This window comes from Salvelinus fontinalis, chromosome 3 (genome assembly GCF_029448725.1).
Source record: "Salvelinus fontinalis isolate EN_2023a chromosome 3, ASM2944872v1, whole genome shotgun sequence".
Lineage (NCBI taxonomy): Eukaryota > Metazoa > Chordata > Actinopteri > Salmoniformes > Salmonidae > Salvelinus > Salvelinus fontinalis.
The window spans coordinates 40,339,761-40,359,883 of record NC_074667.1 but is presented as its reverse complement, the minus strand read 5'-3'; the positions used below and the strand labels follow the sequence as shown (position 1 = coordinate 40,359,883).

The 20,123-nt window shown below is 41.2% G+C and overlaps 1 protein-coding gene across 1 annotated transcript; it reads left to right on the top strand.

Moving 5' to 3' along the window:
• Positions 1–4,270: 4,270 nt before the first annotated feature.
• LOC129847926 (proliferation-associated protein 2G4-like) lies at positions 4,271–17,393 on the top strand. Its single transcript, XM_055915521.1, has 12 exons — positions 4,271–4,425; positions 8,428–8,556; positions 10,225–10,330; positions 12,277–12,346; positions 14,225–14,381; positions 14,992–15,070; positions 15,551–15,629; positions 15,788–15,921; positions 16,111–16,205; positions 16,294–16,421; positions 16,683–16,736; positions 16,832–17,393. Exons 1-12 carry the CDS (start codon positions 4,341–4,343, stop codon positions 16,895–16,897), a joined length of 1,182 nt encoding a protein of 393 aa, XP_055771496.1. The 5' UTR covers positions 4,271–4,340; the 3' UTR covers positions 16,898–17,393.
• The last annotated feature ends 2,730 nt before the right edge of the window (positions 17,394–20,123 follow it).

Genomic DNA, 20,123 nt, shown 5'->3' with positions numbered 1-20,123 from the left:
TGATAACAGATGTTTAATTCATTTCTGTGGTGTCTTGCTGTTCACTTGTTACACAGTCCCATTCTTTGGGGTAAGTGAGAAATGAATAGGCACACTCCATGTTGTCTTTATTCCAGTTGGGCTGAGCATATTACCAGAGCTCAACACCTGAAACATCTCAGGAACCACATTTATAGTAACCTTAGTACAACAATTAGTGTCCTTGTCAAGTTATTCTCTGTGCATAACGGTTGAGGTGTTGGACTGACAGTCTCAAGGGACTATAGATTGAATCCGGATAAGGATGCGACCCAGGTCAGAATTTACACATTGTTGTCAGAAGTGGGATGGCACCTTGATGCGGCTGTCCCTACAGCCTTCGGTAGAGGCGCAAGGAAATCAAAAATGCTGATCTAACGCCGTGTTCACATGCTATTGGAAACTTGGAACCTCCGCATTAAAATTAACTTAAGTTATTTTGCGCAGAGCTTCATACTGGTTGATTCCGAAACTTCCCAGGTGGGAAACTGGATCATTTTCTAGAAGTTATCAAGTCGTATCTCAACGATATTCCGCTGGCTGTATGAAAAGTGCTTTAGGGTTAGGGTTTAGGGTAGCAATGTCCCAAGGATCATAAACCCTGCCTATTTCTATCAATCAAATGTATTTATAGAGCCCTTTTTACAACAGCAGATGTAACAAAGTGTGTACACAGGCCCGAAAGCAACTGTGGCCCCTCATGAGTTCAGATTTTTTGAACCCCCATCAAGTTGCCCATTCCTGATTTAGACCATAAAGCCCTATTTGGTTGTGACGTTTTTGCTTACGTAGCAAGAACATAGGAGGAGATTGGAGAATCGGGGGCTTGAGCAGCTACATGAAGTGGAGCTTGGTCAGAGATAGTCTTTTTTATTTTGGAACTTTTGTAAGTGTAATGTTTACTGTACATACTGTTTATTTCACTTTTGTTTACTGTTTATTTAACTTTTGTTTATCTATTTCACTTGCTTTAGCAATGTTAACATATGTTTCCCATGACAATAAAGTCCCTTAAATTGAATTGATATTACAGAAAGGAGGAGATAGGAATCCATTGGGCAATGAATGGAATAATATACAACGCCCCACCCAGCAGACTGTCGACCAATCGCGTTCACGTTTATCATGCTGCATCACGCGATTGCCAAACTAATTGTCACGCAATCCCTTCTCAAAGTCAGGGTATGAGTGGAGAAACGTGCCTATTTTCATCGAAAGTACGTAATCTCACGATTCCAAAGCTATACAATATTACAGAGAGCAAGTTATTTATCTCACATCTTTGAAAATATTTGTAATGTTGTACTTCTTGTTACCGAAATTCATGCTAATGTTGGGTTTTTGAGCCAGCGTCAGATTGACTCCCAGTCACATTTTGAAGGAGAGCTCTCCTTGTCCCAGAATCACCCAGAATGCACAGCGCAAACCATTGACGTTTTGAACGAGTTTACCATCTCCTAATAAATATCTCTGGCTTGGTAGTGGCAGTACCTGTGTGAAACTAGCCACAATAAGGATGAACCACAATCGTGGACTCGACGGTTTGGCTTCAAAATAAAAGTTCCCCATTGAAAGTAATTTAAACATAAATAAATAGTTGAACCTTTCCATATTTGGACTAGATAACAGTAAACAAGGTCCGAATGTAATTATATAAATTCACCAAAAGACAATTATTCATTAATTTGACACAAAAAAAGAAAAAAAAAAATCAGTGGATGTATTAGAATTGCATTGGTGGCATACTTATATGCAGTGTACAAATCAAATTTGATTTGTCACATGCGCCGAATACAAGAGGGGGAGACCTTAATGTGAAATGCTTACTTACAAGCCCTTAACCAACAATGCAGCTCAAGAAAATACATACTAAATGAACTAAAGTAAAAAATAAAATAAAAATAACACAAGAAAATAACAATAACGAGACTATAAACAGGGGGTATCGGTACCGAGTCAATGTGTAGGGGTACAGGTTAGTTGAGGTAATTTGTACATGTAGGTAGGGGTAAAGTGACTATGTATAGATAATAAACAGCAAATAGCAGCAGTTTAAAAACAAAGGGGGGGTTGTGAATGCAAAATAATCCGGGTGGCCATTTGATTAATTGTTCAGCAGTCTTATGGCTTGGGGGTAGAAATTGTTAAGGAGCCTTTTGGATCTAGGCGCTCCGGTACCGCTTGCCGTGTGGTAGCAGAGAGAACGTGGACACCAACGAATTTGAAACTCTCAACCCGCTCCACTACAGCACCGTCAATGTGAATGGGGGCGTGTTCAGCCCTCCTTTTCCTGTAGTTCACGATCAGCTCCTTTGTCTTGCTCACGTTGATGGAGAGGTTGTTGTCCTGACACCTCACTGCCAGGTCTCTGACCTCCTCCCTATAGGCTGTGTCATCGTTGTCGGTCGCTGTTGTGTCGTCAGCAAACTTAATGATGGTGCTGGAATCATGTTTGGCCACGCAGTCGTGGGTGAACAGGGAATACAGGAGGGGACTAAGCACGCACCCTTGAGGGGCCCCCGTGTTGAGGATCAGAGTGGCAGATGTGCTGTTGCCTGCCCTTACCACCTGTGGGAGGCCATTCAGGAAGTCCAGGATCCAGTTGCAGAGGGAGGTGTTTAGTCCCAGGATCCTTTGCTTAGTGGTAAGCTTTGTGGGCACTATGGTGTTGAATGCTGAGCTATAGTCAATGAACAGCATTCTCACATAGGTGTTCCTTTTGTCCAGGTGGGAAAAGGCAGTGTGGAGTACGATTGAGATTGCATCATCTGTGGATCTGTTGGGGCGGTATGCAAATTGGAGTGGGTCTAAGGTTTCTGGGATGATGGTGTCGATGTAAGCCATGACCAGCCTTTCAAAGCACTCCATGGCTACCGACGTGAGTGCTACGGGGCGGTAGTCATGTATGCAGTTTAACTTCCCTTTTTGGGCAGAGGGACTATGGTGGTCTGCTTGAAACATGTAGGTATTACAGACTCGGTCAGGGAGAGGTTGAAAATGTCAGTGAATACACTTAAGGGGCGGAAGGTAGCCTAGTGGTTAGAGCTTTGGGCCAGTAACTGAAAGGTTGCTAGATCGAATCCCCGAACAAGGCAGTTAACCCACTGTTCCCATCATTGTAAATAAGAACTGACTTGCTTAGTTAAGTAAAGGTCAAATAAATATATATATATATATTTTTAACCAGTTGGTCCGCGCATGCTCTAAATACACGTCCTGGTAATCCATCCGGCCCTGCGGCCTTGCGAACGTTGTCCTGTTTAAAGGTCTTGCTCACATCTGCTATGGAGAGCGTGATCACACAGTCATACGGAACAGCTGGTGCTCTCTTGCATGCTTCAGTGTTGTTTGCCTCAAAGCGAGCATAAAAGGCATTTGGCTCGTCTGGTAGGCCCGCGTCACTGGGCAGCTCGCGGCTGAGTTTTCCTTTGTACAGCCTTACCTATTGATCATCGGTCCATGAATAGGGGCATCAGCCTACTCGGTGACACCCACAGATTACAATTCTGAAGAGTTTACACAAATATTACCATTGTTGCTCATATTTGGGAAATTTAACTGTGGGAGGTCACCTCACTAGATAGCCTATTGTGCGTATTGACGTTCATATTGCAATGTATAGCCTTACCTACGGATTTTGAAATGGGGTATCAGACTACTCAGTGTCATCCACAGATTACAACTGTGAAGAGTTTCACAAATATTAGCATATATTGACTAATTATCAAATCAAATCACATTTTATTTGTCACATGTGCCAAATACATCAGGTTTAGACCTTACCATAAAATGCTTACTTAGGAGCCCTTAACCAACAATGCAGTTCAAGAAAGAGAGTAAAGAAAATATTTACTAAATAAAAGAAAGTAAAAAATGTAATAAATGTAAAACAATAAAATAACTATAATGAGGCTGTATACAGGGGGTACAGGTTAGTCGAGTTCGGTTTTACATGTAGGTAGGGGTAAAGTGACAATGCATAGATATTAAACAGCAAGTAGTAACAGTGTAAAAACAAAGTGGGGGGTGGGAGGTGTCACCCCTCCCACCCCCCACTAAATGGTCTGGGTGGCCATTTGATTAATTGTTCAGCAATTATGGACTTTTTTCAAATGTATATAACAACTTTCCAAAATTGTTTAGCATTATCTACTTCAAATATGACATGATTCCATTATTTGTATCAGTTATTATCACTTTCAATTGGTGACTTGTATTTTGAAGTCGAACCGCTAATTCCACTATTGTGGCTAGCTTCGCACAGGTGTCGGTCTTGGTGCCGACACATTAGGAAGTGTGTTGTAAAGAGAGTAGCTGTCAAGATGTCTGACAATGAAGAACAAGAACAGACTATCGCTGAGGACTTGGTTGTCACCAAGTACAAAATGGGAGGTGACATCGCCAACCGTAAGTGCCAGATCGGGGTGACTTGCATTTAAATGAGGTGACCTGCTCTTGGCGGCCTTTCGTACAACACCAGCCTGATGTGTAGGCACAGACACAACCATGTGCTTTGACATAGTAGGCGCAGTTTAGAAACGTGTGATGGTGGAATGGAAATTGGCCTAGCCCTGGTATCCCAGTCTAGTGCTAGCAAGCGGACTTCATGACGTTATTTTGTGAGCAAAATTCAGTAAGCCAGCTAGCTATGGTTAACGGTTATTTTGTAAAGGACCGTGAACATAACGGCTAGCTAGCAAAAGTTACCTACACATTAATTATCAACAGTCACACCAGACAATAGTAACCACTATTGTATTTGTCAGGTAGATGTAGTTAACTAGCAAACGTATTTTTTGTATTGTCATAATCTTAGTTCACTGTTTGGGGAGCTACAGTAGTTAACGGAATGTATGTTTCCATGTCAACCACACAGCTAGGAAGTGGCCTTGGGGAAATTTGGTTACTTATGTCAAACAAAAACCAAGAAACAAACTCTATGCACAAAGATTACTTTTTTTTAAATTTAACAAAAGTGTTTATAAAAATACGTTTACTTGACGAACAATGCAAATGCAAAGTTTTGTAACAGAATGATGGTTTATGCTGTTTGTGCCATTATTCTGTTACCAAACTTTGTATCTGTACTGTTAGAAGTAAATTCGTTTTTGGAAAATTCGGTGGAAATTGTAAAAATGCTGGCTTGTGCATAGAATTGTATGGTTTGTTTAACTTTGCAATCATTTATTTTTGCTTGGCATATCTCTAAAATGAAAAATTTGCCTCCGCATAATTCTGTCGTCATGGAATTGCCACTTACTAGCAGTCATAACTAGCTAATTTATCTAGATCCAAGTAAAGTGAAATAGGTCTGGCAATATATGTGTACGTTTGTTCTGCCTAGCTGTAGTCAACTGAGACAATTTTACTGGGAAATGCTTAAACTTGTCAGGGAAATATTATTCCAACCACACATTATCTGGCTAGCTAGCTGCCTCACTGACAATTTGTTCACAGGTATTATAAATGGACAGCTAATTTCCTACCCAAAGCAAGTGGGCAAATTTTAAACTTTAAATGTATGCCAAACAAAAATAAATGATTACAAAGTTAAACAAACCATACAATTCTATGCACAATCCAGCATTTTTACAATTTCCACCGAATTTTACAAAAACGAATTTACTTCTAACAGTACAGATGCAAAGTTTGGTAACAGAATAATGGCACAAACAGCATAAACCATTATTCTGTTACAAAACTTTGCATTTGCATTGTTCGTCAAGTAAATGTATTTTTATAAACACTTTTGTTAATTTAAAAAAAAAGTAATCTTTGTGCATAGAGTTTTTGTTTCTTGGTTTTTGTTTGACATAAGTAACCAAATTTCCCAAAGGCCACTTCCTAGCTGTGTGGTTGACATGGAAACATACATTCCGTTAACCACTGTAGCTCCCCAAACAGTGAACTAAGATTATGACAATACAAAAAATAACGTTTGCTAGCTAACTACATCTACCTAACAAATACAATAGTGGTTACTATTGTCTGGTGTGACTGTTGATAATTAATGTGTAGGTCTCTTTTGCCAGCTAGCCGTTATGTTCACGGTCCTTTACAAAATAACCGTTAACCATAGCTAGCTGGCTTACTGAATTTTGCTCACAAAATAACGTCGTGAAGTCCGCTTGCTAGCACTAGACTGGGATACCAAGGCTAGGCCAATTTCCATTCCACCATCACACGTTTCTAAACTGCGCCTACTAGGCCACTTCCTACCTGTGTGGTTGACATGGAAACATACATTCCGTTAATAACTGTAGCTCCACAAACAGTGAACTAAGATTATGACAATACAAAAAATAACGTGTTGTTGGCATGACCTTAGTAGCTTTATGACACACAGAAATAGAATGAGTAGACGGGGCTCTTCATTCAAGTCAATGATGACATAATGGGTGGACTGGCAGCCATTTTGAGTGTAACCATAGCAGGAAGTAAAAGCATGAAGTTTACCCTTCAATCTGTGCTGTGATTTGTTGAGCCACCTCAATTGACAGTACAAAAAATAACGTAGCATGTTAGGAGAATTGGGCTAGGTTAGCTAAAATGCCCCAAAATTCTACTGTTGACGATAATTTGACAAAGCTGTTTCCTTTCTAGACATGACACAGCTAGATCAGTGGAGGTGTTGAGCAGGAGGAGGCGCTCCGCAGACCATTTGTGTCCGGAAGTAATTTTGCCATTCATTGTAGTGAATGCGCTCTGTAAAGTTGCTGTTTTCTCGTAACTTGTGACATTCCTGGATTACTCATTATAGTAAGTCAGATTTAAACAAATATGATAGTCAGTTTAACAAAAGGTTAATAGGATGACTACACCGCTTGTGTGTGCGAGTGTGGCAAAATAAATTTAGAAATCTATATTGTTCAATTATTGCACCCACACTGCTCGCACGCGCCAACGAGCGTCTGCGTTGCCAAGGGCTAACACGGACCCAAACTCGTGCACTATTGTGCATAAATGTATTTTGTCCTCCCACACCAAACGCGATCATGGCACGCAGGTTAAATTATCAAAACAAACTCTGAACCAATTACATTCATTTGGGGACAGGTCAAAAAGCATTAAACATTTATGCCAATTTAGTTGGCTAGCTTGCACTTGCTAGCTACTTTGTCCTATTTAGCTAGCTTGCTGTTGCTAGCTAATTTGTCCTGGGATATAAACATTAAGTTGTTATTTTACCTGAAATGCACAAGGTCCTCTACTTCGACAATTAATCCACACATAAAACGGCCAACCAAATCGTTTCTAGTCATCTCGCCTCCTTCCAGGCATTTTCTTCTTTGAACTTATATGATGATTGGCTTCCAAACTTTCATCGTTACCATGACGACCGACAACACAGTTCGTCTTTCAATCACCCACGTGGGTATAACCAATGAGGAGATGGCACGTGGGTATCTGCTTCTATAAACCAATGAGGAGATAGGAGAGGCAGGACTTGCAGCGCGATCTGCATCACAAATAGAACTGACTTCTATTTTAGCCCTTGGCAACGCAGATGCTTGTTGGCGCGCACGGTGTAGTCAGGGTACAAGGGTACATAGCTGGTGGTGTTGGCAAAATCACTACTTATCCCATCGAACCAAGCGAGGAGAGGCTGCTCGTTGTCACAGTTCCAAGACCAGTCAGAAACATCCAGCGCCAATGATGCCGGTGGATCTCAAAACTGAACTTGGATCCGCGTTAAGTAGCAATGATATCCTTCACCACCGTCATCTTACGACATCTCGAACCGGTCATGACTATTCAATAAAACAAATACTTTTGAAGTTTCTTTACAGCAAATTTCTTATTTACATAATTATATAACTAGCAAAGGAGTATTTATGAAGTTTGGTAATGAGGACGGAAACTAGCATAGTTAAAATGGGAAAACGAGCTTAGCCTTAGTGTGCATGTGTGCCCATGCGCACCTGGCTAATTCAGTAGACAGCTTTAAGTTTTTATGCACTGATATCAGGAGCTGGCAGAGAAAAGTTTGATTTAAACAATTCAGAGACTGAAACAAATAAATCAGATTACCTATATTTAAGGAGAGCGAATGGGTATACAATATCAAAATCCGCTGTAACTGTCAATAGTAATAAAATAAAATAAAAATAATAATAATGTTTAAATGAACCCTGAATACAATAAATTAACGATGAAGTAAATTCCGGACACGGTAGACTCCTCCTCCTTACCCCTCTATGGACACGCTTCAAACTGACCTCAGGCCCAGGGTCATGATTCATACCCCGATTCATACCCCAACATTGAACTCAGTTAAATGGCAGCTGATTCATCATGACATAATACAACCATGATGACATATTTAGTCTCACTTCTACACTATTTTTCACCTCTCAAATGTCTCATACCTCTCCACCTCCTATTCCCCTGCCCTCTCGCTCTCTCTAGAGGCCCTGCGCATGGTGATTGAGGCGGCCAAGTCAGGGGTGTCTGTGCTCAGTCTCTGTGAAAAGGGAGATGCTCACATCATGGCAGAAACTGGCAAGGTCTTCAGGAAGGAAAAAGACTTGAAGAAAGGTAAAGGGCCGGGGTGGAAGGGGGGTAAAAGCTGGGTGAGAAGTGCAAGCGGAATGGGGTTACAATTGTTCTTAATGTTTAAACTGCACTTTTTTAAATCATTTAAACGTTCAAAGGAAAATAAATATCTTAAAATGACGTGAATTTACTATTCAGATATGATCCTGCGTATGACCGCTAGGGGGCAGTACAGTTCAATCTATCGCAGACCTTGCTACTTGCTACTTACAGAAGACGCTCACTTTACTGCTAGTTAATGCTGTTTTAGGTTCCCTGCTGTGTCCCTCTCCTCCATGTGCTCAATTGTCAGTGCATGTCCCACTTTTCATTAATGTGATGGCTCGTTGCAGTGATCTATGACGGCGTGTTCATAGACATCCAACAATCTGCTGTTAACACCACGTATGGTGTTTGAGAGCTCGCGCTTTGTACTCGCAGAGCAATCATTGTATAATTTCACCATCCAGGTCATTACATTTTTTTCTACATAGCAGTTTGTAGACTGGTTCTAGATATGCCATCAGGGCAGTGAAGCCGACATTCTCTACCATTGACAATGGATGCATATCAACTGCAATAATTTCTGTAATCAGTGCAGTGATTTTCTCACTCCATGGTGCCTCCCTTTCAGATGACGGTTAAGTATTTCACCTGTATTGCCACTGTAGCTCAATTCCACCTTGCACAGTTTGTATTTATTTCCACCTTCTCATTTAACTTCTCAAAGTATTGCCATACAGGACTTCGCTGCTGTCCCTTCCCTGCCTCACTCTGCCATTTTGATAACTATTAACCGCAATGAGGTGTGGAGCGCTTTATATCCTTGGCAAATCATTTGAAAGATGCATATCTCCTACTAACGTTACAGAATTGTTGCGTTAGGTATTTGTTTAATTTCTATTTTCCCTTAATGATGATAATAATCGGCTATGAAAAGCCAACTGACATTTACTCCTGAGGTGCTGACCTGTTGTACCCTCGACAACCACTGTGATTATTATTATTTGACCCTGCTGGTCATCTATGAAAATTTGAACATCTTGGCCATGTTCTGTTATAATCTCTACCCGGCACAGCCAGAATAAGACTGGCCATCCCTCACAGCCTGGTTCCTCTCTAGGTTTCTTCCTAGGTTCTGGCCTTCTAGGGAGTTTTTACTAGCCACCGTGCTTCTACACCTTCATTGCTTGCTGTTTGGGGTTTTAGGCTGGGTTTCTGTACAGCACTTTGTGACATCAGCTGATGTAAGAAGGGCTTTATAAATACATTTGATTGATTGGGACCTGTTGGTAGTAGTTTTTTTTATAACCATTAACTATCCCAATGTCGTTTAAACATTCACACCCCTACTATGTAGTTATAAGAGACAGGTAAGACTGTTGGTCCTGTCTCCCATAAATGTTTATATAGGGCAGGTGGTTCAAAGCCATGCTTTCTTTTGTGAGGGGCACAGTATGTTGTCATACTGTCTCCAGATCAGAAACACATGCCACACATTCACAATGGGCCTGAACATGGCATGAGTTATTGAATATGTCAGTGAGATGACAGAACTATGAGTGATATTGGTTGAAAAGAGGGACATTATTTGCCATCAGTCAGGTCTCTCATAAACACTGCAGATTATTTTCAATTGAAGATTTGGTGGTTCTCTCTTCCCTCTTCCAGGAATTGCCTTCCCCACCAGCGTCTCAGTCAATAACTGTGTTTGCCACTTCTCTCCCCTGAAGAGTGACCCTGACTACACACTTAAAGATGGAGATCTGGTCAAAATGTATGAACCTCAATCTACAGTAACGTTACCCCTTCACTCTGTGTGTCTTCAGTCTCCCAAGTATGTGTTGTTTGTTATCTTGTTTGCTGTGTTCTCATGCATCTGATGGGGTCTCCTTGGCTGTTGACTTGTCGTCTTCGTTAGGTCTCGTCTCCCTGTATGTCTATGTGCCTGTATGTCTATATGGCAAACGATAAGTAAAGATTGGATTACTAGCCTTGTTCATCTGGTATTGGTGTCTAATTGTCACTATTGCCATTGTATAGTTGAACAAGCCTTTTCATCTTAGTTGTTGGATTGCCACTTTTGTCATCTCTCTGTTGACACTCCCTTTCCTGTTTTCTGTCTTCTGTCAATACAAGGATGTCACTGTCTGGAATATTGTGAGTGTTAAAGAGCCAACTACACTGAACAAAAATATAAACGCAGCATGTAAAGTGTTGGTCCCATGTTTCATGAGCTGAAATAAAAGATCCCAGAACTTTTCCATACACACAAAACGCTTATTTCTCTCAAATCTTGTGCACAAATTTGTTTACATCCCTGTTTAATGAGGATTTCTCCTTTGCCAAGATAATCCATCCACCTGACAGGTGTGGCATATCAAGAAGCTGATTAAACAGCATGATCATTACACAGGTGCACATTGTGCTGGGGACAATAAGTGGCTTCTCTAAAATGTGCAGTTTTGTCACACAACACAATGCCATTGATGTCTCAAGTTTAGAGGGAGCGTGCAATTGGCATGCTGACTGCAGGAATGTCCACCAGAGAATTTAATGTTAATTTCACTACTATTCATCCGTCGCAATCACCTCATGTTTCAGCATAATACTGCACAGCCTCATGTTACAAGGATCTGAATACAATTCCTAGAAGCTGAAAATGTCCCAGTTCTTCCATGGCCTGCATACTCACCAGACATATCTCCCATTGAGCACGTTTGTGATGCTCTGGATCGACGTGTACAACAGCGTGTTCCAGTTCCCGACAATATTCAGCGACTTCGGCACAGCCATTGAAGAGGAGTGGGACAACATTCTACAGGCCACAATCAACAACCTGATCAACTCTATTCGAAGGAAATGTGTTGCGCTGCATGAGGCAAATGGTGGTCACACCAGATACTGACTGGTTTTCTTATTCACACCCCTACCTTTTTTGTTGTTGAAATCTGTGACCAACCGATGTATATCTGTATTCCCAGTCATGTTAAATCCATAGATTAGGGCCTAATGAATTTATTTCAATTTGATCATATGAACTCTCAGTAAAAACTTTGAAATTGTTGCGTTTATATTTTTGTTCAGTGTAGATGATTATGCCAACTTATGTTGTATTACTGTAGGGCTGTGCCATTCTCTGAATCTGTTGAAAAGTCATATTTTTCATTACTATAACAAAAGGCTGGGTGTATCTTTCACTAGCAATGTCATTGTCATGGGTGCTGTCTTTGGAATACATTATGACCCCCCCTGCAGTATGGTTGTAGGTGAACAAGCCATATCCTCACTTGACACTTACTACACTTACTATATAATAACACAAATTAGACTGTTTAATTTATCTCTGACCTTGTCTTTTCTGTCAGTAAACTTTTTCCCATTTGATCTTTGGAAGCACAACATGAGGGCCATTTTGTCCTTCTCTAAATGTATTTAATCATCTCATCTATATGTCCTTTTACACAATGTCATAGATATCAGCAACTGGTTTTGTATTTGTATTTTGTTAGGCATCCCCAGCTACTCTTCCTGGGGTCCAAACACATCAAGACACTTACATTACACAAGATATAACAGGTCATCATAACATCGCTACACCACTACATGGTTGGCATAACGATTTCTGAATGTCTGATGAACTTCTATTTCCTTCATGACTTAAACATTTCCATCTCTCCTTTTCTCTTATCCTCTCCATCTCTGTCCCCTTTATTTCTGCAGTGATCTTGGAGTCCATGTTGATGGCTTCATCTCAAATGTGGCTCATAGCTTTGTTGTGGGAGCTACCAAGGTATGTACCGTTATGACCTAATGACTTGGAATTCTTAAGCCCTCATTGAAGAGATATATTCTGGAGGATTGAAAATGACCTCATTATTTTTTTGCCTCCCGTTTTGGACCTGACGTATAAATGTATGGCTCATGCATGCATAATAAATCTACAGGCCTCTCCCAGCAGAAAAAAGGAACAGAATCCTTACATTCTAAACTGCCATAATTTAGTGCATGAGATCTACTTGCTCATTTCTGTCATGCAGTGAACGTGCGCTCTGAAGCAAGTGGGATGAATGGCTGCATGCGCTTACCATTAGTTATTTTGATAACAGCGAAAATACATTGAATGCATGATAACTTCCTTGCATCAGAAGTTAGAAAGCCTCCTGAATTCGAAGTGAGATCTATTGGACCTAGGTAGTTGTTTAATTTCTTTCAAAGCATTTCTCTGCAAACCAGAGAATGCTGTGCGCTAAAGATGCCCTTGTAGCCACACAAATACATGATCCACCCGATCACAAACACTGTACTGACAAACTTTCGTTTCTAAATGGTGTCGCTGGTGAATTTTGGAACATATTGCACAATAGGCTATAAGGTTTTTACCTTGTGCGCGTCCATCCGTTTGTCCCATTCGCCAATCATGACAACACGCATGTTGATGCGCTCGAGAAATGCATGCTTTCACCCACTTTTTAGACAATAAAATATCGGCCTACCTTTTATCAACCATCCAGCCAATTCAAATAATTCCACGTGTCCAACTTTTGTCATCATAAACGTTCACAAAGGTATTATTCCATGATATGGGATAATAATCCAACACTGCAGTTCATTGTCAGCGATCATTATTCATCACGTAGCCAAATGCTATTTATAATAAATACACAACTTTCAAGGAGTTGATGCCAACGTATAACTACCGGTATAACTTTCCATTGTATGAAATTACATTATCACATCACTTTGAGACCTTGAGTGCAACTACAGAAATTCCGGAACTGGCCTGCAACAACCAAACTGATGGACAATGTTAATTGGCAGGTAAAATTATGTCCAATGAGGTTGCAAGGTTAAAGTGAGAGGCGGGATCAGGATAGGTCGAGTATTGTCCAATCAGGATGAGGGTAGAGCCGGGACGATACCAGTATCTCGATACTGGCAAGGAAACAAAACATGAAGCAGAAGGAACTTCTTTAGGAAAACAGCCCTAATGTTGGAAACAAACATCCGGGACGATACCAGTATCTCGATACTGGCAAGGAAACAAAACATGAAGCAGAAGGAACTTCTTTAGGAAAACAGCCCTAATGTTGGAAACAAACATCATTATGTTGTCATCCAGAGTCACATGTATTTATTTTCCAAGCTATAGCACACAATATATTACATACAGCAGGTTTTTAAAGGACCAAAGAGTTTGGTCTGCTTCGTGTTTTCATTACAGCCCCAGTTTTGGAGTGAGCCCAACATGCACACCACAGAGTTTTTTTTACTCTCTTTGAGCACACGCTACAGAGGCTTGAGAACAATGACGTAAGGACGTTGTCCACAATTGTGCACAATTTTCAGGATCCGTTTTGGCTCGTGAGCACTACTTTCAAAACTACTGGCTGAAATTATACAAAACTTCCAGAAAATATTTTTAAATCGCCCACATTAACTCTCCTTCAGGGTTCTGGCATGTTTGCCTAAATATTTTTGCTGTGCGACCACCAGTGTGCTGGTAAAAAAAAGTTATGATTTTAGCTTTTATATCTCAAATATTTTCCATTTAGCTCATAATTGTCTTTGTGTACTTCTACCTTTTTTCAATTAAGGTGCACGTGCTCCTTGAAAAAAAAAAAAAAGGTCAACGTAGCGCCCTGACCTTACCTCTGCCTTGTACATGTAGGAGGCGCCAGTGACGGGGAAGAAAGCTGATGTGATAAAGGCAGCTCATCTGTGTGCGGAGGCAGCCCTACGTCTTGTCAAGCCTGGCAACCAGAACTCAAAGGTGACAGAGGCTTGGAACAAGATCGCTCAGTCATTCAAATGCACAGCCATCGAGGGTGAGTGCCTTCACTAGTTGAGGCAGAAAGTCAGTTTTGCCCTGAGAGTTGACTCTGATTCATGGGTCTAAGATAGTGAATCAACGGTTTTAGCTGACCGTTTACATATAGACGTGTTGGTTGTTTATCAACAAAACCGATACTTGCTCAACTATGTGGCAAAACAGACTGGGTTGGCATAGATTGTAGACAACATGTAAACTATAGTTAGTCTCCAAATGTTTATTGAAAACAAATGCATTTGCACAATGAACACTTGTCTCTCAAATACATTGTTACAGTTGTTGGTTAGCTAGCTCGTGAATTTTAATCATTAGTATTGACATGAAATCACTCAAAACGCCTCACAACAAGACATAGTATCAAAACATGATAAACTAGCTGAATTGAGCCACCTAAAATTCCCCACATGGCAGCTTATTGTAATTGTTGCTAGCAATCTGACCGTTCAGAATGATAACAATGCATGGCTTCCGTCCCCATCATGCACAACACAAGCATCATTTTCAGGACATTGTCAGCCAACCAGTCTATGAAGTTAACTGTTGTGTGACTGCAGTAAAATGTGGGGAGAAAACTGTTGCAATGGCTTTGTATCTTTCTGTTTAAGGTATGTTATCTCATCAGCTGAAGCAACACGTCATCGATGGAGAGAAAACCATCATTCAGAACCCCACAGACCAGCAAAGGTACATTAACGTCCAAGCACTTGAACACATGTAGAGAATAGTGCTTTGATGAAGTGCAGTACCACGAAGGCAGACAGCATGTTGCGTTTATATTTTTGTTTTGTATAAAAGTAAGTCTGGTTCACATCTAACAGCTGATATAAAAAGAGGAGACAAAACTAGCCAGTTTTTGAATTTTGTGTTGTGGAACTGAAGACGGAATGGCCGGGCATTAAAAAAGACAGGAAGTGAAGTTGAGTCAGTTTCCGTACTAACATGGTCTCTTTACACCGTGATGAAACATTGTTGCTCCTTGTTTCAGCAAGGTACATTATTGTAGCAATCATGGAAAAACATGCACCCAATGGATTACCAAAAACCGTCACAGCCCTAGTCCACATGACCATAGTCCACATGACCGTCACAGCCCTAGTCACTAGGACTGAATGATAAATGACATGTGAGTTGCTCTGATTGGCTACTGTTGATGCCCATCTGCAGGAAGGACCATGAGAAGGCAGAGTTTGAGGTGCACGAGGTCTACGCTGTTGATGTGCTGATCAGCACTGGTGAAGGGAAGGTGAGAGAGCGAGGGGGGGGGGATCCCAATGCCCCCATGCAGTAACATGGATAGAAAAGGGCAATATTACTTTGAGTCTGAACTATCCTTTTTTTTTCTTACCTTGCTAAATGTGACTGTCCAATACTGATGTTTCTATGCTCCTGTCCCCTGCCCAGGCCAGGGATGGAGGCCAGAGGACCACCATTTACAAGAGGGACCCCAGTAAGCAATACGGGCTGAAGATGAAGACCTCCCGCATGTTCTTCAGCGAGGTGGAGCGACGCTTTGACGCCATGCCCTTCACTCTCAGGTAGGATGTCCTCATATTAGAAGTGTCAGAGAGACTTGTTATAACCAACCGCATCAACACCATAATCTTATCATTAAAGTCATAGACTTTTTTTTCATCAACCATCTGATGCTGTGAGTCAGGTGCTTTGACTGTCCATTGGAGACCTCCTCAGCTAACAGGTGTGTCTTGTTCCTCTCCTCTCTTCAGGGCGTTTGAGGATGAGGCCAAAGCCCGCCTGGGCGTGGTGGAGTGTGCCAAACACGAGTTACTACAGCCTTTCAGTGTGCTCAATGAGAAGGAGGGTGAGTCTCTGCATCTTTCTTTTCCTATCCTCTGTACACTTTCTTTTTTCTAACTACTTGTCTCATTATCTCTCTCTTTGCTTCTCAGGAGAGTTTGTGGCCCAGTTTAAGTTCACAGTGCTGCTGATGGCCAACGGCCCCCATAAAATCACCAGCGGACCCTTTGAGCCAGAGCTCTACAAGTCAGAGCACGAGGTGCAGGATGCAGACCTGAGGGTAAGTAGGGCTTCCAGCTGGCTCCCAGCCCATGGCCTCAGGCAACCTGAATGGCTCTTCACCGCTCATATTACATGAATAACTATATTAATGAACAGGGACTTGCACCTCAGAGCCTACACGTAAAGTAACTGCATCAGGGTATGAGATGGCATCTGAGGTTTTGACCAGTCTATTTCCACACTTAGCAGCTCTGTTGTGGCTCTCTTCCTTGGAAGACATTTCTTGATTGACAGCAAACAATCCCTCTTTCTCCCCCAGACACTACTACAGAGTTCAGCCAGTCGCAAAACACAGAAGAAGAAGAAAAAGAAGGTATTTGATATGACAATGGTGAAAAACAAATTAATTCATAACATTCTGTTTGCTCTCTCCATTCTTAAATCGGTGCCTTGCTTCCTCCCTCCTAGGCCTCCAAGACTGTGGAAACCACTACTGGACAGTCAACCGAGGAGAGCAACAAGGCTGCAGAGTAGATGCCTACCTGTCTTCAGCCACACTGACACATACACACACACGCACACACACACCATATAACAAACTTAGAAAGTGAATCTAAATCTTCCCCAACTGTTAGCTCTTTTTGACCCTCATGTCCTTTTCTAGTATTTGGCCCATTGAATACATCTGATAGATTTGGAGTTGAGCCTGTTTGGAATGCTCTCAAATCTGTTTTTGTTTTGTTTTTTTGTAGCCATTCAGTTGAATCTGGAGTCTGAAGAAGAGTCACATCCTTGTAACACATATATATGGAGTTTATTTTCCATTGATACTTAACTGGAGTATGAGATTGGGGAAACACATTTTTGGAATATGATGGATAAAAAACCTTTTCTAGCATTGTGTTTTTACACCTTATCGTTAGGTGATGTACCTGACTTCAGAAATGTTGCAATCTATAGGTGAAGTGTTATAAACTTTTTAAATTAAAAATGTCAAAACAAATTAGAAGTTTTGTTTTGATTAACTCAATTTTAACTGGATGATATTTGTTGGAAAATAATAGTTGGGTGCCAGTCACACTTTTTTAAATAATTCCAAACCCAAATGAGCCGACTTGGTACTTCTATTGTACATGAATGAGACTGAGTTAGCAACTCAATCTTTTGGCCTCGAATCATATTTGGTTAAAGCGTTACAATTATTCAAACATGACAGTATTGAAAGGTTAAAGCACAGAATTTCGAAGACAGAATTCTTGCACCAACACCTGAAGAGTTACTATTATGGGAACAAACCCTGCTATACTTACTGGCGCACCCCCACCCCCCCCCCCCCCCTATTTCCTGGTAGGGGATTTTTAAGGGAATAGTGTTGTGCTGTTCAGTTTAAAAATCAATTTTTATTTTCAACAATAACTAATTTTTATCAACCAAATGAAACATTTTAGTGGAGCTTTTAAACAAAGTGTCTTCATTCAGAACTGCTTGAAATCATATTTTATGCAAATCTGTTTTTCAACTAAATGAGAGCATGTCATTAAATGGCAAGAAGCTAAATTGACAACAGTAGTACATGTTGAGATGTACTTTTTAAAGCATAACCAGTATCCAATACTTATTTGTACCTAATGAAATAAAATTACCTTCTATGTTATTCTCTGTTGGAAGGTTCCAACAAAGCTATTGAGTCATGATCTGATCTGCACAGATATGAGTCAACATTACATATTAATCATGGTCCCCTCTCACATATCTGACAGTGAAAGCAGGCAATAGGTAAATTGTTGTAGTAGCAAGAACAGAAAGATTTTAGTGACAGGAAATAAGTTGCCGATGTCTGTCAACATACAGTTCCTTCGGAAAGTCTTCAGACCCCTTGACTTTTTCCACATTTTGTTACGTTACAGCCTTATTCTAAAATGAATTAAATAAATACAAACCTTTCAGCAATCTACACACACTACCTCATAATGACAAAGCAAAAACCGAAGCCCCTTATTTACAAAGGTATTCAGACCCTTTGCTATGAGACTCTTATTGAGCTCAGGTGCATCCTGTTTACCTTGATTATCCATGAGACGTTTCTAGAACTTGATTGGAGTCCACCTGTGGTAAATTCAATTGATTGGACATGATTTTGAAAGGCACACACCTGTCTATATGTCCCACAGTTTACAGTGCATGTCAGAGCAAAAACCAAGCCATGAGGTCGAAGGAATTGTCCGTAGAGCTCTGAGACAGGATTGAGTCGAGGCACAGATCTGAGGAAGGGTACCAAAAAATGTCTGCAGCATTTAAGGTTACCAAAGAACACAGTGGCCTCCATCATTCTTAAATGGAAGAAGTTTGGAACTACCAAGAATCTTCCTAGAGCTGTCTGCCCGGCCAAACTGAGCAATCAGGGGAGAATTGCCTTGGTCAGAGAGGTTACCAAGAACCTGATGGTCACTCTGACAGAGCTCTAGAGTTCCTCTGTGGAGATGGGCGAACCTTCCAGAAGGACAACCATCTCTGCAGCACCCCACCAATCAGGCCTTTATGGTAGAGTGGCCAAACGGAAGCCACTCCTCAGTAAAAAGCACCTGACAGCCTGCCTTGGAGTTTGTCAAAAGGCACCTTAAGACTCTCAGGCCATGAGAAACAAGATCTGATAATACCAAGATTGAACTCTTTGGCCTGAATGCCAAGCATCATGTCTGGGGGAAACCTGGCACCATCCCTATGGTGAAGCATGGTGGTGGCAACATCATGCTGTGGGGATGTTTTTCAGTAGCAGGGAATGGGAGACTAGTCAGGCTTGAGGGACAGATTAATTTAGCAAAGTACAGAGATCCTTGATGAGAACCTGCTCCAGAGTGCTCAGGACCTCAGCCTGGGGCGGAGGTTCACATTCCAACAGGACAATGATGCTAAGCACACTGCCAAGACAATGCAGGAGTGGCTTCAGGACAAGTCTCTGAATGTCCTTGAGTGGCCCTGTCAGACCTGAACCTGATCAAATATGTCAGAGACCTGACAATGGCTCTGCAGCAACGCTCCCCATCCAACCTGACAGAGCTTGAGAGGATTGCAGAGAAGAATGTGGGAAACTCTCCAAGTACAGGTGTGCCAAGCTTGTAGTGTCATACCCATGACTCGAGGCTGTATTCGCTGCCAAAGGTACTTCAACAAAGTACTGAATAAAGGGTCTGAATTCTTATGTAAATGTGATGTTTCAGTTTATTTTTATAAATTAGCAATTTCTAAAATCCTGTTTTTGCTTTGTCATTATGGGGTAGTGTATGTAAATTAATGAGGGGGGGGAAATAATTTAATCAGATATAGAATAATGCTGTAACCTACCAAAATGTGGAAAAAAGTCAAGGGGTCTGAATACTTTCTGAAGGCACTGTATATTACTTTAGACTGCACAGGCATAAAGCGTACACTATATATACAAAAGAATGTGGACACCCCTTCAAATTAGTGAATTTGGCTATTTAAGCCATACAATCTCCATAAATAAACATTGGCAGTAGAATGGCCTTACTGAAAAGCTCAGTGACTTTCAACGTAGCACCGTCATTGGATGCCACCTTTTCCAACAAATCAGTTCGTCAAATTTCTGCCCTGCTCGAGCTGCCACGGTCAACTGAAAGTGATGTTATTGTGAATTGGAAACATCTAGGAGCATCAGTGTTAAAGTGGTAGGTCACACAAGCTCACAGAACGGGACCACCAAGTGCTGAAGCGTGTAGAGCGTAAAAATGGTCTGTCCTCA

Bases quoted from the DNA above. Each gene is read 5' to 3' on its own strand.
- LOC129847926 (XM_055915521.1), top strand. From the start codon at position 4,341: ATGTCTGACAATGAAGAACAAGAACAGACTATCGCTGAGGACTTGGTT. The intron at 15,071-15,550 runs GTACATTAACGT...GCCCATCTGCAG, and splicing joins AACCCCACAGACCAGCAAAG to GAAGGACCATGAGAAGGCAG. The intron at 16,737-16,831 runs GTATTTGATATG...CCTCCCTCCTAG, and splicing joins AGAAGAAGAAGAAAAAGAAG to GCCTCCAAGACTGTGGAAAC.